Consider the following 19,200-nt stretch of genomic DNA (forward strand, 5'->3'; position numbering starts at 1 on the left):
AGGCATATCCAAATCCAGCCAGGATAGCCAACATACAGTCTCTCATTCAAAGATTTCAGCCACAACACTCCCTGCCAGCTCGAGTGTTCATGCAGCTTCTAGGCATGATGTCCTCCTGCATATTCATTGTCCCTCATACTCGGCTTCAAATGCGTCCCCTACAGGAATGCCTAGCACGGCATTGGAACCAAGCTCAAGGACAACTAAAAGACCTAGTATTGGTAGACAGTCGCACTTACAACTCTCTGCAGTGGTGGAACCCACAAAACCTTTCCAAGGCTTGACTGTTCTAAGAGCCAGTTCCACAGGTAGTATTACCAGCGGACGCATCACTGACAGGTTGGGGAGCCCATCTCCTTCAATACACAGTCCAAGGTCTCTAGACAGTCAAGCAAAAAACACTACATATAAACCACTTAGATTTACTAGCAGTATTTCTAGCAATGAAAGCCTTTCAGAAATACTTGCGCAACAAGGCTGTGTTAATACGGACGGACAACATGACAGCCATGCACTACATCCAAAAACAGAGAGGGACACACTCTCTGCAGCTATCTCACCTAGCACAGAGCATATGGAGGTGGGCAATTCCAAAGAACATTTTTCTCCTGACCGAACACCTCCTAGGGATAGACAATCAAATAGAAGATCTACTAAGCAGACACAGTCAACAAATACATGAATGGGAGATTCACCCTCAAGTTCTACAACCATTCTTCCAAAAGTGGGGACATCCAGAAATAGATCTGTTTGCCACAAAAGAAAACTCAAAATGCCCGTCCTTTGCCGCCAGGTTCCCACACCCGTTGTCACAAGGCAATGCGATATGGATGAAGTGGTCAGGCAGATTTGCGTACGCTTTTCCACCAACCCCACTGATTCAGTTAGTGGCCAGCAAACTAAGGCAACAGTCGCTGACAATGATACTTGTTGCTCCCACATGGGTAAGACAGCCATGGTACACGACGCTCCTAGAACTCTCAGTAGTTCCTCATCAAAGACTGTGCCTTTCGCCACAATTGCTAACACAGAACCATGGAGAAATCATGCACCCAGATCCCAATCAGATGAACCTAGCGATCTGGCTCCTGAGGTCTTAGAGTTCGGATATCTTAACTTGCCTCCAGACTGCATGAACATTATCAAGGAAGGAAGGCGTCCCACTAACAGAGCATGCTACGCAGCTCAATGGAAAAGATTTGTAATTTATTGTAATAATAACCAAATCAATCCATTAGATGCCTTCATCCAAAACATAATCTGTTACCTGCTACATCTTCAAAGCTGTAATCTAGCATACCCATCCATAAGGCTACACCTTGCTGCTTTAGCAGCATATCTTCAAAACAGACAACATGCCTGTAAAAAGTACCTTTCGAGCTATATCGAAAGTACCTTTCGAGCTATATCGAACAGACCGGCAGTCTAGACCACTCGCAGTTTGGCTTTAGGCCGAAGCATAGTGCAGAGTCGGCACTACTGTCAGTAACGGATTATCTACACATGTACCAGGACAGGGGTCTTTCGGTAGTCCTGGTACTATTAGACTTGTCGGCAGCGTTCAACACTATATCCCATAATATTCTGCTCGAACGGCTGGCGAAGATCGGTCTCGTGAGCTCAGCATTGGAAACTTTAGGACACAGTGCAGAAGCACTACAGAGCGCAGCACGCTCACAGGAGCTCGGAAACTCTTTGCTCTGACTTCGTTATGTTGTTGTCCTGTACCATCTTTTCCTGGCGCTTAGAGGCCTGCAGGTGATTAGGCGCGGTATAAAATTAAAATAACAATAACAATAACAATAACAATAACAACATTGGCCTGGTTAAGAAGTTTCCTATCTAACCGGACTCAATCGGTTAGTATGGGCGCATTTCGTTCGGTGGAGACTGAGATTACCAAGGGGGTGCCACAGGGCTCCTGTTTGAGCCCAACTCTTTTTAACATCTACCTGGCCCCCCTGGCTAGAATCTTGAGAGAGTTCATCCCGGTATCATACGCGGATGATATCCAGCTCCTGTTTCCTTTTAAAAATCCTACAGACGAGGTGAAAACATCTTTTTCCAATGGCATGAAGGCGGTAGCAAATTGGATGACATCTAATTGCCTCCAATGCAACGTAGGTAAAACGGAGGTTGTGCTCTTTGGGGAAGCAAAGATCCTGTGGACCCCGGACTGGTGGCCGCAAGACCTTGGCCCGGTCCCAGACCCTAAATTGGTTGTGAAAAATTTAGGAGTGCGCTTGGATTGTGAACTCTCTTTTAAGCAGCATTGTAACATCACTGTGGGTTCCTGTTTCCATGTAATTGGCTTGTTGCGAAAGGTTTTTCCCCTGCTACCGGACTTCACCAGGAAAACCTTGGTGCAAGCTCTGATACTTAGTCGTTTTGACTATTGTAATGGCCTCTTGCTATCGGCCAATGATGGAGTATTGGCCAAACTCCAGATGATCCAAAATACTGCTGCCAGGCTGGTACTAAATGCCCCCCCCTAGGACACCGTCTAAACCCCTCTTGGAGAAATTGCATTGGCTCTCAGTCCGTAACAGGGTAAAGTTTAAGATCTGCTGTTTAATACACAAGAGCCTAAATGGACTACGGCCATTGCACTGGAGAGATAAATTCATTCCATACAACCCATTTCGGTCCCTTAGGTCCAGTAACCAGCTTCTCCTTAGAGTGCCAGCTGTGAGAAAGGCCAGACAGGGTGGCAAGGCCTTATCTGTAGTTGGTCCCACTTTGTGGAACAAGCTTCCCCTTAATCTGAGGCAATGTTCTCAACATTTGAGCTTCAGAAAGAAGCTCAAAACATTTTTATTTCAGAATTAGTTTGCTATCCAGTGACCACGCTTCTGGTGTATTTGGGTGCAGAGATACTCCGAAAGGAGTCGATTCAAGCGCGTTATAAACACGCAAATAAATAAATAAATAAATGTGTCCCTGTTCAGAATACCACCTATCAAAGCTTTTATAGAAGGACATAAAATAATTATCCTCCAAAGCATCCACCTTCACCAGTCTGGAACTTAAACATAGTACTTACCAGACTCATGGGACCACCCTTCGAACCACTTCATTCATGTGAACTACAATTCTTAACATGGAAGGTGGCATTTTTAATTGCCTTTACCTTCCTCAGGCGAGAGAGTGAGCTACACGCACTAACCATTCAGGAACTCTTCATCCAAATACACCACAATAAGGTTGTGCTTCGTACAAACCCTAAATTTATGCCAAAAGTTATCTCCACTTTTCACATCAATCAGTCCATAGAATTGCCAGTTTTCTTTCAAAACCAGCAGTCAGTGTCTGAAAGAGCTCTACACACACTAGACTTTAAAAGAGCCCTGCTATATTACGTTGACAGAACTAAATCATTCAGAAAGACAAATCCACTATTTGTTGCCTTTTTACCACAACATAAGGGTAATCCCATTTCTAAGACAGGAATAGCCAGATGGATAGTTAAATGCATTCAAATATGCTATCAAAAGGCAAAGCGCACTTTAACAGGTCCCCAAAAGCCCACTCAACGCGCAAAATGGGAGCATTCATGGCTTTCCTAAGAAATATTCCCCTAGAAGACATATGAAGGGCAGCTACATGGTCTACCATACACACTTTCACTAAACATTACTGTGTTGACGTGCAAACTAAGCAACAAGCAGCTGTGGGCCAGACAGTCCTGAACCCCTTCGCTGCTCATGACGAGCTCAGCTCGTCATGATGCACGGTTGAGCTGTGCTTATGACGAGCTGAGCTCGTCATGAACAATGGGGAAACTCAAAGCTCAGCATAGGAGGGGAAAACTCAAAGCAGCCAAGGTGTTAAAACTCTTTTTCAAACCACTGCAGCTGGAACGGGCGACCACCGCTAGAGGAGAAACTGCTATACAGTCTGTGCTAAGATATGAATTCAACAGCCCACAAGCCAAGAACGGAAGATGCTACTTACCAGTATGCATCTGTTCTTGACATGTAGGGCTGCTGACATTCATATCACCCACCTCCTCCCCGTTGCCTGTCACAGCTGCAGGGTTATCTTCTTTACATACATTTACATGGTCATCTCTTACTCTCCTATACTCCATCTTTGCCACAATGGTGAAAAACAATCTGAAGATGGAAAATATGCCATGCGCATTGTAGTCCAGGGGAGGAGTCACCTATCTCGTGATACTTCGAAGACTCTTCCAAGACAACAATGTGCAAACATCCGGACCCAACACTAGGCGGCGATCTATGCTAAGATATGAATGTCAGCAGCCCTACATGCCAAGAACAGATGCATACTGGTAAGTAGCATTTTCCATATTTTTTACTACAAGTACAACGTGATAGAATAATAATCAGATGTACTTACCAGTCTAACTGTGACTGAGATCAAGGTATGTGCTGGCGCTTTGAGTGTCAAAGTATGGAGCTCATCGAGCTTAGATAAAGTGTTGGTGTTCTGTAAAATTGAGAATTATGAATATAAGGCTGGGAATATAACTCATGTTACATATTGTTTCCTCCTTTACTTTCAAATGTTGACCTTAGTTTTTGTTTTTCTTTAGTGTATCCCACTGTTTGTAGAAGCAGTATTGGAACGGTTGACCCGTGGCGTAAAAACAAGTGAACTTCGCACTATGTGTCTACAAGTGGCTATTGCAGCTCTTTTTTACAACCCTGTCCTTCTTTTGCACACATTGGAAAATATTAGATTCCCGCATAACTCAGAGCCAATCACAGCACAGTTTGTTAACCAGTGGATAAATGACACAGATTGTTTTCTTGGGCAAGTATTCCTTTTACTTCACGATATTTCCAAATTATAGTATGTTGCACAAACCACTATATAAAATGTATTTACATAGTGTTAAATAATAATCATACTCTAATAGATAGTCTGTTTGTAAGAAGGTGGTATTTTCTTTGCTATTACTATATAATAATAATAATACTGAAATGTATTAAGCGCGACAGCTACCCCCAAACACTGTATGCACTCTTAGGTCCCAGATGATTAATTTCTATGTTTGGAAGCTCCATTTAAGGGCGGGTGATTCATCCTACTGTCTGTCCCTTAGCCCTGCTGAGTCTGCTCCTGACTCAGTTATATTTTTTCTGTACTTGTACTGCAGTGAATAGTTAATACTGCCATGTCAGCTATTTGAACATGTTGCACTTTGCTTACTTTTAATATAGACGGTTGGAGAATCATTTTAATTTCATTAGTACAGTTTGTTAAGCTTTTCCTAACTGTTTGACTAATTCTTTTGAGGTATATTTCTGCGAATTATGTCTTGCTTTAAATACTAGGTGTCTTTAAGCATATTTTCATTTCTCTACACGCCACATTCTTCCTGTTTTCATTGGCTTAAAAACACCTTAGTGTAAAGTACTCTCCAGGATTAAAACCCAGTAAGCAGGTCACCTTCTGCCTTGCACCTTTGGCCCCTCCATAAAAAAGTGACAAAGAATGTCTCAACCAATTTTGAGGTGTTCCCCACAAAAACAGACCAATATACAATGCCAATCATACGCATTGTAATCAAGGATGGCAACAGGCTCCCTTGGAAGTGCTGTCCTTTTTTAAGATAGACGAATAGTCCCTTTATCTAATTTTTTACTTAAGTACTTATGTCTTGAGCATATGGCTTCCCCAGCATTGAATCTTTCAAAGATTTACATGTGTGAATTATTTCCAGTCATTGGGCTGGGAGTCACATGGTAACCTTTACATAGCTGTGTACCTGCCAGAGACTTGAAAGCCATGCCAATTTAGTAACCAAACAACATCCTAGACAAAAACTAAAACTTAAGCCAATGAAGTGACAGTACTCTAAGCACTACTTTCCTCAGAGACCCCATCTCTCAGATTTTCTACTGCATGTTATTTGAAAGGGAGTCTCTTCATAGCTTTGCTGTGGCTTCATGTGGAGATCAGATTTTTAAATTATCTCTTGTTTTTCCTTTGTACTGGTACTTCTTTAGACTTGGAGCCTGATTTTTATAGACAGACAGCCAGTTCTGCCAGTCCGTGGCCTTGGTGGGTCGACCGACCTCCAGATTTAGAAATAATTGCCAAGCTGATGGCCATTTATAAACCATTGTCAGGAAACATGTTATGTCAGTTCCTGTCAATGCATTTTGCTGTTTGATGTAGGACTCAATTTAAAGTTGGTATGACATCATTCTGCATCATAAGGTCTTTGGAGATGACCTTAAATGTAGAATATTTCCGTCAACAAATACTTCGTTTCCATTGCATAGTAGACAAAAATCTTCCCTATGGCTGGATATTTCGAAGTAGGTAATTTATATTTCACCTTCCTAGAGTTAAGCATGAAGGCTTTTACTTTGTTTTTCTTACTGGAATAGTCAATATAGAGAGCAATAAATAAAGGCTACATCACAGACCCGGTCTACTTTCAAACGGTCTACAGTCAGTCAGTTTCTAGGAGCAGTTTAGAATGCAATCCTGGGAAAAGTGTTTCCATCAGAGCAAGATACAGAGAGTTGGGTAACAAATTCAGAAGATAAACAAAGTCACACACTGATTCTACAAGTCTCTTTTGAGCATGATGTCCTACATGTATGTATGTGTCATCTTCAGGAAGCATTTAGGAACACAGTGTCTATTAGTCACCAGATTATACCACCAGGTGGAGGTCACATCTGCTATGAAAAACACACTTATGGTGTCTTTTATAGACCGGCCTTACTGTGAGTCTTTCGTTCCATCAGGGGACTACATGGTTTATGACACCTGATGCGTTGTTAGAGGGTTTAGATGCCCATTCTCAGAAGCTGAAAGTAAAAACCACTGATCCCCATAAGAGAAGTGCCATATCAGTGTATTGCAGCACAATGTAAGCAGCAGGGGTCTTCAGTCATTCCAAGAATGTCAAAGACACCATTTCTGATAAGAACAGCCAATGTCACCATGGTATTTTATATGAACAGGGTGGCAATAGATACCTAACTCTCTTATTGAAGCTCAAGACCTGTAGAACAGCACCAGTAGCTAAGGCATCTCATTGAAAGCAGCATGCCTGTCAAGGATACAAAACACATGGGTGGACTCTCTCAACAAAGCTCCCAGTAATTCATGAATTGGAGTCGAATCTGACTCAGCTTAACAAAATTGTTCAGTGATGGGGCTTTCCAAGTCCGAATCTTTTTTTTTTTGTGAGATTGTGCTACACAAAATGAAGGCACTTCACTTGCAGGAACTGGGAATCCGGTTTGAGGGTAATGCCATTAGGATGTCCAGGTTCAAGACTTGCTAACTCCTTTCCACCACTTCCCCTTTTGTAATCTGCAAGCTCAAGAGAAAGCCTTTCTGGCTGATTCCTGTAGCACCAGCTTGATTTCTCCAATGTTATGGTTACTTCTAAACGGCAGATTCTACACCTTACGAATATCCCCAGGTGCCAGACTGGACCTGGAAAGTTTTCTCAGCATAGCTCCTGCACACCAGCAGGTAGTGTCCTGTGGTGCCCCGTTAGTGACACTCGAGCCACATATAAGTGCCAGTCCTTTGTGCGAACATCAGTTCTCATCCAGGGGATACTCATCAATAGTTATAATCTATGAATAATCCCCGCCCATGTGCGGGATCCCGGAGCATATAGAAAATACATATATATACATATATATGCATATGTGAAAACATATACATGCAGCCTAAAATATTTCCAAAATGGCAAAGATGCTGAAATTACATTGGTTTGCATAGTAGCACCTATACTCTCCCAACCCCTAAGGAAGAAAGAGAGCAGTAAACATTTGTCATACAACAATGCTTTATTGCCATAGAAAAACCTGTAATTGCAGGCATTTGCCAGTAGGCTGCAGCAGAGTATAAATAAACAAAGAAAACTGACACCTTGCCTTTAAGGCATTGGAGTAGGGGTACCTGCCTTTAAGACCTGTAGGCGACCCCCTGCTCCTATGATGCACCACAGGTGGCAGTTAAGTCAGTTCTTTTTTCTGGCTCCTTCTGTGAGGATCCTGGAACTTGAGCTCTTCAGTTTTTTCACTAAAACTGATTTTGAAGAGAATATTTCAGAAAATGTGATGTTTTCTGGTTTCTAAAGGCTTCTGCTGCTGGTTTTGTGGTCTTCCATCAATTTTTTCCAGTCAGAATGCCAGCCTTATTCAGGAAATGTCCTTCCTGCGACAAGAAAATGGCACTGGCAGATCCACACTCGGTGTGTATTGTGTGTCTACCATCCTCACACAATCCTGATCAGTGCTATCATTGCCAGAAGTTCTCCAGGCGGACCCTGAACAACAGGGAACGCATTAAACTGCATGCTCTGCTGGAAAAAGACAAGAGTCATCAGGTGGGTGGCCATGGAGGCCCCAGGACATCATCTTCCAGCAAGCAACGTCAAAAGCGGCGACGTTTCACCTCTCCTGACCCTAGGAAGAGAAAGGGGACGAGAGATTCACCGTCAAAGTCGCCGTCGAAGAGGCCCAGACACTCTTCAGGAACACCAACTCGACGTTGAGAGTCTCCGCTGCATGCAAGTAAATCGGCGTCGAGGCACCACACTTCGGGCTCGAAGGCTGTGGGTGCTGAGAGACCCAAGTCTCCGTCGACGTCGAGGCTTCCGTCAATGTCGAGACACTCTCCGCCACCCTCGAGGGGGTCGGCGTCGAGAGTACGGACGGCTAACATCTCGCCGCCGGAGTGCGTGCCGCCGTCGAGAGGATCGTCGAGGTCCCATCACTCGACGTCGAGAAGATCGACGTCGACACGACGGCAAGGAGGTTCGCCTTCGACACAATGTCGTAAATGATCGCCGTTGACTCGACGTCATGGCAGATCACAGTCGACTCGACGTCATGGCAGATCACCGTCGACTCGAAACCGTAACAGGCCGAGGTCTCCAACTTGACGCCGAAGATCGACGTCGAGGTCTCCTCATCGCCACAGGCGATCGACGTCAAGGACATCGAGACCTCATTCGACGCCGCTGGTGACCCAGACCTCATCTCCGTGGAAGCACTCGACGTGGAGAGAAGAGGTCATAGGGATTGCGGAGTCCCCGCGACAGTCAGATCCTGGGTCCAGATAATCGTCAGGAGACTGGTCATCGTCTCCAGGACTGCACATTGTGAAATCTCACTAGCAGCATCCCAAAAAACCTGCGGAGGTGAGGGCCCACAGTCTGTCACCTCTCCGTCCGCAAGGTGCTGTGTCAGGGGGCTGCAGTAGTCCGGACTCGGATTACTCCTGCACATACTCTCCATCCAGGCCCACTCCTCGGACAAGCACTCCGGCGGGACCCTCAAAGTCTCCCCATATGAGACCAAGATCGCCTTCCAGGCCAAGATCACCTTCCAGACCAAGGGCGCCATCCAGACCAAGAATGCCCTCTACACGTCGGTCTAGGTCCAGGGGTCGTCACCGAGGTCAGTGGCGTCACTAGGGGGGTGCGGGGGGTGCGGACCGCACCGGGTGACACCCTCACAAGGGGTGACACCATCCATCTGGTTACGCTGTGTGTATGTACAGCTCAGTCACGCAGCAACGACGGTACATACGCGCGCGTCCACAGCAGACGTGAGGGTTCATGGCAGTAATATCTCGAGCCGAGGGAAGGTAGCGGGCGGCTCTGCTGTTAAAGACAGAAAAGGTAAACACATTTTAGGGCTTCTAGGGATGTAAAACTGAAAAGCATATCACCGGCATTAGCTTGGTAAATTTGACAGCGTGGCACACAGTGGCGTCACTAGGGGGGTGCGGGGGGTGCGGACCGCACCGGGTGACACCCTCACAAGGGGTGACACCATCCATCTGGTTACGCTGTGTGTATGTACAGCTCAGTCACGCAGCAACGACGGTACATACGCGCGCGTCCACGGCAGACGTGAGGGTTCATGGCAGTAATATCTCGAGCCGAGGGAAGGTAGCGGGCGGCTCTGCTGTTAAAGACAGAAAAGGTAAACACATTTTAGGGCTTCTAGGGATGTAAAACTGAAAAGCATATCACCGGCATTAGCTTGGTAAATTTGACAGCGTGGCACACATTTTCTATAGCAGTCACGAGCCTTGCTTTCTTTTCTGTGGCAGCACAGCATGCTTTAACTATAGAGGCTGTGTGCCTTTCATTTCCTCAGAACTTGCCCTGTGCACGCACCTTGGTATTTGTGGGTCACAAAATGGCTTAGTAGGTTGAACACTTGCTGCTGAGATTTGGGTAATCTTTGAGTTTCAAAGTGTAACTCCCAAACTCCACAGGGCAGAGGGCACGAGACTGTTTCTGACTAACCCTAGATCCTTCCTTCCTTCCATTCCATGCCCCACACAGACTGCGCACCATTATTTTTTTTAAATAGCACGAACTAAAACCCAAAAGTATCGGAGCGCTTTAAGCAGCGAAGCCAGGAAGGCGAGAGGGAGAGCTGCGGTTCAGCCTGCCTCCGAGCAGAGGGCCCTCTGTCTGTGGCTACTCCTCGCAGCTGCCCTGGTCGGAGACTAGCTCTAAACTCTGCAGCGAACTGCAGGTATCAATGAGCTCTTTCTCGTCGCCCTGGTTTTGCTTTCAGTGTTCTGTTCCCCCCCCACAAGCTCCTCCAGCACACCCTCTCTGCTCTTCCTCCCCCTTCCTTCAAATCGGTCATGGGGCCCCAGCTTTCGCCTGCCTCAAAGCGGGAACCAGCTGGACGGAGATGGAGGGCTGTGGTGCAGTCTAAGATCAGGGGCACCGGGAAATCTTAAAAAATAGAATAGGTGTGGAGTGGTTTAGTTGTTGGAGTAATATTGCCTTATAGTGTGTTTTTTTAGTCGCACTTTGTCTTCACAGAGCAGGATTTGGTTGAGTGTATGGGCATTGCTAGGGGGTTTGCATGCCTGTTTAAGCACCAATATTGGAAGGGTAATCTGTCCCGTCAACCCTCAATCATTGGTTTTATACTGTGTAAAAAGGACATTGCATGCTCTGGCGAACAGGTGGCATAAGTGGATCTAACCTACAAGGTCCGGGTGACAAGTGTGTGGTTATTTTGTGGGCAGAAGAGTTGTAGCCACTGCCATGTAATACGGCACATTTATTTTGTATTTTACAAAGTTTCATATAGCGCGAACTTGACCCGAATCGGGTATCAGAGGGCTTTACATAGCACCAGTTGCATTACATCGATGCTACAGTAACGCCCCACTACAGATAATGGTGTCAAAGGAAAATATGCATTAAGCACATGGCCATCACCCACTGCAGAGCAATCTCACCATTTTTTTTTAATTTAGCTCATGCATTCTAGTTTTATTTTCTTTCTTCTTGCATTGCAATACTCACCGCCTGTAGTCTTGCTCTCTGGTCAGATTCAGATAGTCTAATCTTGGGGAGTTGTGGTTCTTTTGAATATATTTGGTAATTCCTGTAAACATCAGAGTGCACATCGGCCTCCCTACCACCACTGCAATCGTTTGAAATGAATAAATGAAGAAATCACTTCTCTGTTCTTAGCTGCACGGGTCTTCCACGCTTTGTAAGTGCTCCAAGTTCACACAGCTTTTTATTTTGTTGGCCTGCTTTCTAGCAAGAAGTGTTCCTGTTTTGCTTACTCTGTGCAGACTCTTTCATCACGGCGCTCACAATAGTAGATCTAACTCCTACCGGACATTTTCTCAGCGTAGTTTCTCCCCCTGCTTGAATGTGACTTATACAGAAAACGTATCTGCTTACCAATCAGCCAGGTTGTGGCTGTAGACATTGTCTGGGCTTATTCACAAATCTGCACTGTACACAATAAGAAGCAAGATAGTATTTTCAAAGATATTTTGTGACTCATCAGTCGCAATGCCGCTAATATCTCGAGTTGCTCAGTTGTATATGCATTATGTGCTTTATTTTATGCATTGTTTCTGTAGATAAACCTTAACTGGTTTCCAATCTGCTAGGCTGCTGCTACCTCTTCCTCCCCTCTGCTTGTCAGGCTTTTACTTCCCTGTTGCCAGCGCTGCACTGATGATCCCCGGTGGCCATATACCACATGTGCATTACTATCACAAAACATGGCATTTGCAGCTTTCAGATCTAGCACACATTTTCAGATATGCTTTTTGGAAAGGGGTAACATATTGTCATCCTTTATTTTCTCTGAAGAACAAACAATATGCTGCTTAGGATATATTAAAAACCCACCAGTGCTGCCTTTCTGGCACCCTTTGGAGGAGTATTGCAGAAAGTGCTTTTGGTTGAAGCGGCGACACAATGACTTGCAAGACGTGTTCTGTGTGAAACGACGTTATTATCTGCAGTGTAGCAGGTACATGGCACTGGTGCTTCTGGGTGCGAGGGGCCCACTGCACCCCAGCTTTATCTTTTTTTGCAACCTAACCGAGGCACAAGGCCCATTTTCCTGGCTTGCATAATGCCAATCTCCCAGAAGCACATCATTATTAGAGGTCTATCTGAAGTAGGCGACAATGATATCTTATCTCAAGTCATTACTAAAGGCCGTATGGTAGCCATAAAAAGGGTGCAGTGGTCTCTATGAAGTCACTAAAATGGCTACAGCACCCCAGGTCCTGCCTCCCACATTGTAAAATGTGAAAGGCAGCTCTGTGTCAAGATACCGGTTTTGTGCGAAAAAATAACCTGTGTGTTCTGTTTTATGTGCACATTGCCTTCCTTAAAACATGTAATGAAAGATCGTGCAATGTTTCTACGGGAAGGAGTTGGCTATGGAGCTACCAAGGTCCAGAATGACTGGTCGGAGCTCTGCAGCCTCGCCTCTGCTCTGTGTCTAACTATTTACACTTATGGTGCAGGCAGAGGGTGAGATGGTGCAGGCAGAGGAGGGGCTGGTGCAGGCGGAGGGAAGATGGTGCAGGCGGAGGGAAGATGGTGCAGGCGGAGGGAAGATGGTGCAGGCGGAGGGGAGATGGTGCAGGCAGAGGGGGAGCTGGTGCAGGCGGAGGGGGAGCTGGTGCAGGCGGAGGGAAGATGGTGCAGGCGGAGGGGAGATGGTGTGGACACAGGGAGAGATGGTGCAACCAGAGGGGAGATGGTGCAGGCAGAGGGGAGATGGTGCAGGCAGAGGGTGAGATGGTGCAGGCAGAGGGTGAGATGGTGCAGGCAGAGGGGGAGATGGTGCAGGCAGAGGGGGAGATGGTGCAGGCGGAGGGAAGATGGTGCAGGCGGAGGAGAGATGTTGTGGACACAGGGACAGATGGTGCAACCAGAGTTGGAGATGGTGCAGGCAGAGGGGAGATGGTGCAGGCAGAGGGTGAGATGGTGCAGAAAGAGGGTGGGATGGTGTAGGCGTAGGGAGAGATGGTGCAGGCAGTAGGTGAAATGGTGCAGGCGGAGGGGAGATGGTGCAGACAGAGGGAGAGATGGCGCAGGCAGAGGGGACATGGTGCAGGCAGAGGGTGAGTTGGTCCGTCCGGTAAGTTATGAGGGGGTGACACCATGAGTTACCGCACCGGGTGACACCAACCCTAGTGACGCCACTGACCGAGGTCATCATGACAGGCCCCATAAGAGGAGGCGCACAAGATCACCTACATGGTCTTCCTCTACGAGATCTACGGTCTGGGACTGCTCTCCGACCTTCTCCTCAAAGCCTCCGTCACGGGTGTCGCCCATAGATGAAATCTCGACCTTCACAGATGTTCTGGGTAGGGGTGCAAAGAAACTCAACATCACTTTGCATACCCCGATGGTTCCCACGTCTGTCATCTTTGACACTTTGCATCACCGGACAGCTCCTAGACCGCTGCTACTACTGGTGCCTGGATTCTTGGAACCGGCGATGTCCACCTTCCTCACTCCTGCGACGGTGGGTTCCATGCCATCTAGAATTGCCAAAAAGTAAAAGGCTCCAGCAGAGGATCCCTTGTTTCTCAGGGTTGACCCACCAGCGGACTCGGTCATTATGGCCGCAGCCATGAAGTCCCACCACCATCTCTACCTCATCTTCTGTGCCTCCTGAGAAGGATAGCTAACAGACGTACTCATATGGGAGGAAGATGTGCAACACTTCTGCGTCATCAATGAAGGTTGCGAGTGCCTCTGCCCTTCTCGGGAGATACTACAGATCTCTTTGGTACTCCCTCACACGTTTTACCGAGAAGCTTCCCAAATAAGACCGGCAGGATTTCACTGAAATTCTGCAGAAAGGAGGGCTCGTAGCCAATCAGGTAATAAGTGCTGCAGTGGACGCTTCAGATCTCGCCGCTCATGGCTACTCCCATGGAGTCTGTTCACGATGCTCGGCCTGGCTGCTTCTCACAGGATTCAAGCCTGATGCCCAGAAGAAAATTCTGAACCTCCCATTTAATGGATCATCTCTGTTTGGGGCTCATGCTGATGAGATGACCAAAATGAAGGCTGAGATAGACACTGTCAAGGCGGTTGGGCCGGAGAAGCGCAAGGAGTTTAAGAAACGTTTCCGTCAGGACGACAAACATTCTTTTCTGTACAAACCCCTTAATGTTCCTCCCAGAACAAACAAAGATCCCAGTTCCAACGAAGACGTCCTTGGAGAAGTAGAGGCAACAACAACAACAGACAACAGTCCACCTCCAAGCGGCCTCCTAAGCCTTGAGTCGTTGCTTCCTCCGCAGCCGTTCGCCACTCCGGTGGGAGAGAGTGTAGCTTGTCACCTGGAATAGTGGAAAGCCATAACGAGACAAATGGGTGCTGAATATTGTGCAGCATGGTTAATTGCTGAGGTTCAAGTCTCCTCCTCCACAAGTTCCCCCGCCTTCCTCAAATCCAAAGTCAACTTTTGAAAGAAGAAGCATCTACCATTCTCGCATGAAAGCCATATAGGAGGTCCCTCCCATACGAAGAAATCAAGGAGTATACTCCCGCTATTTTCTAGTCCAAAAGCAGGGAGTAGCCAAAGAGTACAGACCTATCCTCGACCTGCGCCTGCTGAACTGGTTTATCAGAAATGAGAAATTTCATATGCTAGCCCTGCACCAGATCTTTCCGCATCTTCACCAGGAAGACTGGATGTGTGTCATCGACCTGCAGGACACTTACTTTCATATACCTGTCTCAGTAAAGCAGCGCAAATTTCTCAGATTTCAGATAGCCCGTCACCACTACCAGTATCGAGTGCTTTCGTTCAGCCTCAGATCTGCCCCAAGGACATTCTCCAAGTGCATGGCGGTGGTGGCTGCCTTCCTCCGCAGGCAGAAGATCTTCGTCTATCCCTACCCAGACGACTGGCTCCTAAAAATCTCCACTCCTGTTCTGCTTCAGAGCCATATCTCCTACTGTCTCAACCTGATGCATTCTTTGGTGTTGCAAGTCAACTACAAGAAGTCAGTCCACAACCCCACCCAACGAATACATTATCTGGGCGCTTCCTTAGACTCTGCAGAGGCAAGCATGTGTCCTTCGGAGGAGAGGTTGTCATCAATGCTTCTGAAGTGCCGCACCCTGCTCGACATCCAAAGTCCTACAGCCAGACAAGACTACTGAGATCGATGACCTCGTGTATCTACATTGTGCCCAATGCACGCCTTCACATAAGGGCCTCTGCAGCAGGCACTCGAGGACCAATGGTCGCAGAGGTCAGGCCACTCGGAGGATCGTGTCTCCCTTCATCAAGTAGACTCCATCCGATGGTGGATGAAACGTTCTCACCTGTTGCAAGGAGTTCCGTTTCATCAGTCGCCTCCAACGCAGACAGTGGTCACGGATGCCTCAATGCACAGCTGGGGTGGTCATATGGACCAGCTGCAGGTACAAGGTCTCTGGTCCGAGACAGACAGAAGCTATCATATCAAGCTATGGGCTGTCTATCTGGCGCTGAAATCCCTGTACCCGTCTCTGCACTCCAGCCACATTCAAATTCAGATAGACAACACAACAACGTTGTTCTATCTGAACAAACAGGGAGGCACCAGGTGACAAGTTCTGTCTCTGACAGCTCAATCCATTTGGCAGTGGCTTCTGGCGACAAGTCTCGCATCGTTGCAGTTCACCTTCCAGGAATCCTGTATGTTCAGGCGGACGGCCTAAGCAGAGACTTCGTAGAAGCGCACGATTGGGTGCTCAACGAAGAGGTTGTGCAGGAGGTGTTTCAGCAATGGGGCGTACCAGACATAGATCTGTTGGCAGACGCGGCAAACGCAAAATGCCCCGTCTTCGCGTCCAGATTCCCCCAGCAGGGATCACGGGGAATGCACTTTTGATCAGCTGGTCTCACATTGCTGTATGCTTTTCCTCCACTGCCTCTGATCCCGGTGGTGATACAGAAATTCTACAGGACCAACACCAGGATGATCCTGATAGCGCCGGAGTGGACACGCCAGTGGTGGTACCCTGATCTCCTCCAGCTGTCAGAGGTCCCACACTGGAGGCTGCCCTGCCGCCCAGACTTGCTGACCAAGGACGAGGGGAGGGTGTTCCACCCCAATCTTCCTTCCCTTCGATTAACGGCATGGTTCCTGAGGTCATCCAGTATGGCCACCTAGACCTCTCGGCTGACTGTATGGACATCCTGAGAGAAGCGAGGAGGCCCTCCACCAGAAAGTCCTATGCTTTCAAGTGGAAGTGATTTTACATTTGGTGTATGGACAATGCTCTTGATCCGATTCAAGGTCAGGAGCAGGTGATTCTCCCATATTTATTGCATTTGGCAAGGTCAGGCCTCAAGTACCCCTCCATCAGGGTTCACTTAGCGGCAATAACAGCCTATAGGAAGTCTCCTTGTCAGACCTCATTCTTCCTCATGCCTGTGGTCAAAGATTTCTTGGAGGGGCTTAAGGAAGTGTTTCCACCAGTGAGGTCCCCCTCTCCTCCCTGGGAGCTTAACATCGTACTTACCAAATTGATGGGTGCTCCTTTCGAGCCTATTCATAAGGCATCTTTGCAGCACTTGACCTGGAAAGCTGCCTTTTTGGTACCCATCACCTCAGCCCGCAGGGTAAGCAAGATCCAGGCCCTGTGTTGCAAGGAACCTTACACAGTGTTTCATGCCAATAGAGTGGTGCTGAGAACACATCCAGGCTTCCTGCCCAAGGTGGTCTCGGATTTCCATATCAACCATCACTCTGCCTTCTTTCTTCCCTCAACCAACCACTCCCCCAGCGAGGTCTTTACACTCTTCAGATCTCCGGAGGGTTCTGAAGTTTTGCCTGGCTAAAACTCTTCCACTTAGGAAGCCTGACCGGCTCTTTGTTAATTATGGTTTAACTAATACCGGTCTGTCAGCTTCAAAAAGGTCTATCTCAAGATGCTATCATCTCCTGTATAGCTCTGTCTTACCAATTAGCTAATAAAGATTTACAGGGCAAACCTCGTGCACATTCTACTAGAGGGAAAGCTTCTACAACAGCTCTCCTTCGCAACATTCCAATATCTGAGATTTGTAAGGTTGCTACATGGCGCTCAGTACATACCTTTACCCGCCATTACTGCCTAGATTCAGATGCACAGGCCGATGCCCAAGTGGGACAGGCCTCTTTAAGGAATTTGGTTGCATAACTGCATTATAAATGTGATGTTGATTCATGTTTTTGCTGTATACTTCATTGCTCGTCCGCGAGACTTTGGGTATGGGCTTGCTAATCTATTCATAGATTTTGACTATTGATGAGTATCCCCTGGATGAGAAGGATTAGTTACTTACCTATAATCCTAGTTCTCATCCAGGGGTATACTCATCAAAGTCATAAGCGACCCATCTACCTCCCAGGACGAGCATTACTGCAAAGTTATGGTATGTTACTTACGGATTTACTCAGGTGTTTATGAACCTCCAAAAAGAACTGACCTAACTGCCACCTGTGGTGCATTTTGGAAGCAGGGGGTCGCCTACAGATCTTAAAGGCACGGTACCCCTACTCTTATGCCTTAAAGGCAAGGTGTCAGTTTTCTTTGTTTCTTTATACCCTGCTGCAGCCTACTGACAAATGCCTCCAATTACAAGTTTTTCTATGGCAGTAAAGCATTGTTGTATGAAAAATGTTTACTGCTCTCTTTCTTCCTTAGGGGTTGGGAGAGTATAGGTGCTACTATGCAAACCTATGTAATTTCAGCGTCTTTGCCATTGTGGAAATATTTTAGACTGCATGTATATGTTTTCACATATGCATATATATGTATATATATGTATTTTCTATATGCTCCGGGATCCCGCACATGGACGGGGATTATTCATAGATTATGAATTTGATGATGAGTATACCCCTGGATGATAACTAGGATTACAGGTAAGAAACGAAGCCTTATTTTGTTTCTTTCTTTTTCTCTACACTGTGCAAGGGAGCATGTCCCATCGAAAACTATAGGTAAGTCTCTGGTGTCTAGGGACCTTGCACAACTCCAAGCCTTGCGGAAGTGAACCCAGTTGGACCACAAGGAGATCTAGGACTGCAAAGCCAAGCTCTGTGTCACTGTATGCCATCAGAAGGCACATTAGGGCTGATCCAGGTCGAAGTCAAGGACTTTCCAGGCTTCTTGTTGTTCCTGCGAAAGAACCTCCTCACAATCCCAAGTCGTCAGGTAAGTCCAAGCCTAAAAAGAATCAGAAGAAGTGAAAGCAGGATTCTCCCTCGTCCTGCCATACGTGGATTAGATCCACAGGCTTCTCAGGGAATGTTCAAGGGTCTCTTCAGAGATACAGCAGACTCCTGCAGCGCTCATGAAAAGCAGACCAGTGTGCTCTCTCTCTGCCTTTATTTGCCTGAAAAGCAATATCGCCAACTGTTTGCCCCTTTTGAGGTTTTGGAAGGGCCTTGGCCCAAAGACAACACCAAGGTCCACTTTAACAGGAACATATCAAAGCCCAGTCATCCCACCCTTGTGCTTTCGAGGCCGGGTTTGAGATTCCAGCTGCCATCTTTCACACCCCAACGCTTAGGGAACTGCTCAGTCCCTTACCCCTCACAGTACAACCACCAAACCACTTTAGCTTTCCCTCTGCATTATATGGCCATCCCGTTGCAGGCAAGATTATTTATTATCTCCACTGGTTGCAGAGCATTATATCCAATAGATGCATGCCTCAGATAGCCTAGCAAGTATACACCCTACCATTCATTTCCGATCCACCGCATTTTCCACCTCCATTAGGGCGCCTGTTGGAGAATCATTTGTAAGTTTTGTGGCAGGAGCTCTAGGCTATTTTGCACAAAGGAGGCATAGGGAAGGGTCACTGCATCAGAATACATACTGGATGTTATTCCTGTTATTGCTTGGTGCCGAAGAAGGACAGAGGCCTTTGTCCTATT

General features: G+C 46.9%; 1 protein-coding gene across 2 annotated transcripts in view; it reads left to right on the top strand.

The window, feature by feature from the left end:
- Window positions 1–19,200, top strand: part of IPO8 (importin 8) — a 672,931-nt gene that overhangs the window by 494,119 nt on the left and 159,612 nt on the right. For both annotated transcript variants that reach the window (XM_086952791.1, XM_086952792.1), the window contains one exon: window positions 4,559–4,779. In XM_086952791.1, the coding sequence (XP_086808917.1) occupies window positions 4,559–4,779 (221 nt within the window). The remainder of the gene's footprint in view (window positions 1–4,558; window positions 4,780–19,200) is intronic.

This window comes from Lissotriton vulgaris, chromosome 1_2, assembly GCF_964263255.1.
Source record: "Lissotriton vulgaris chromosome 1_2, aLisVul1.2, whole genome shotgun sequence".
NCBI classification, from domain to species: Eukaryota; Metazoa; Chordata; class Amphibia; order Caudata; family Salamandridae; genus Lissotriton; species Lissotriton vulgaris.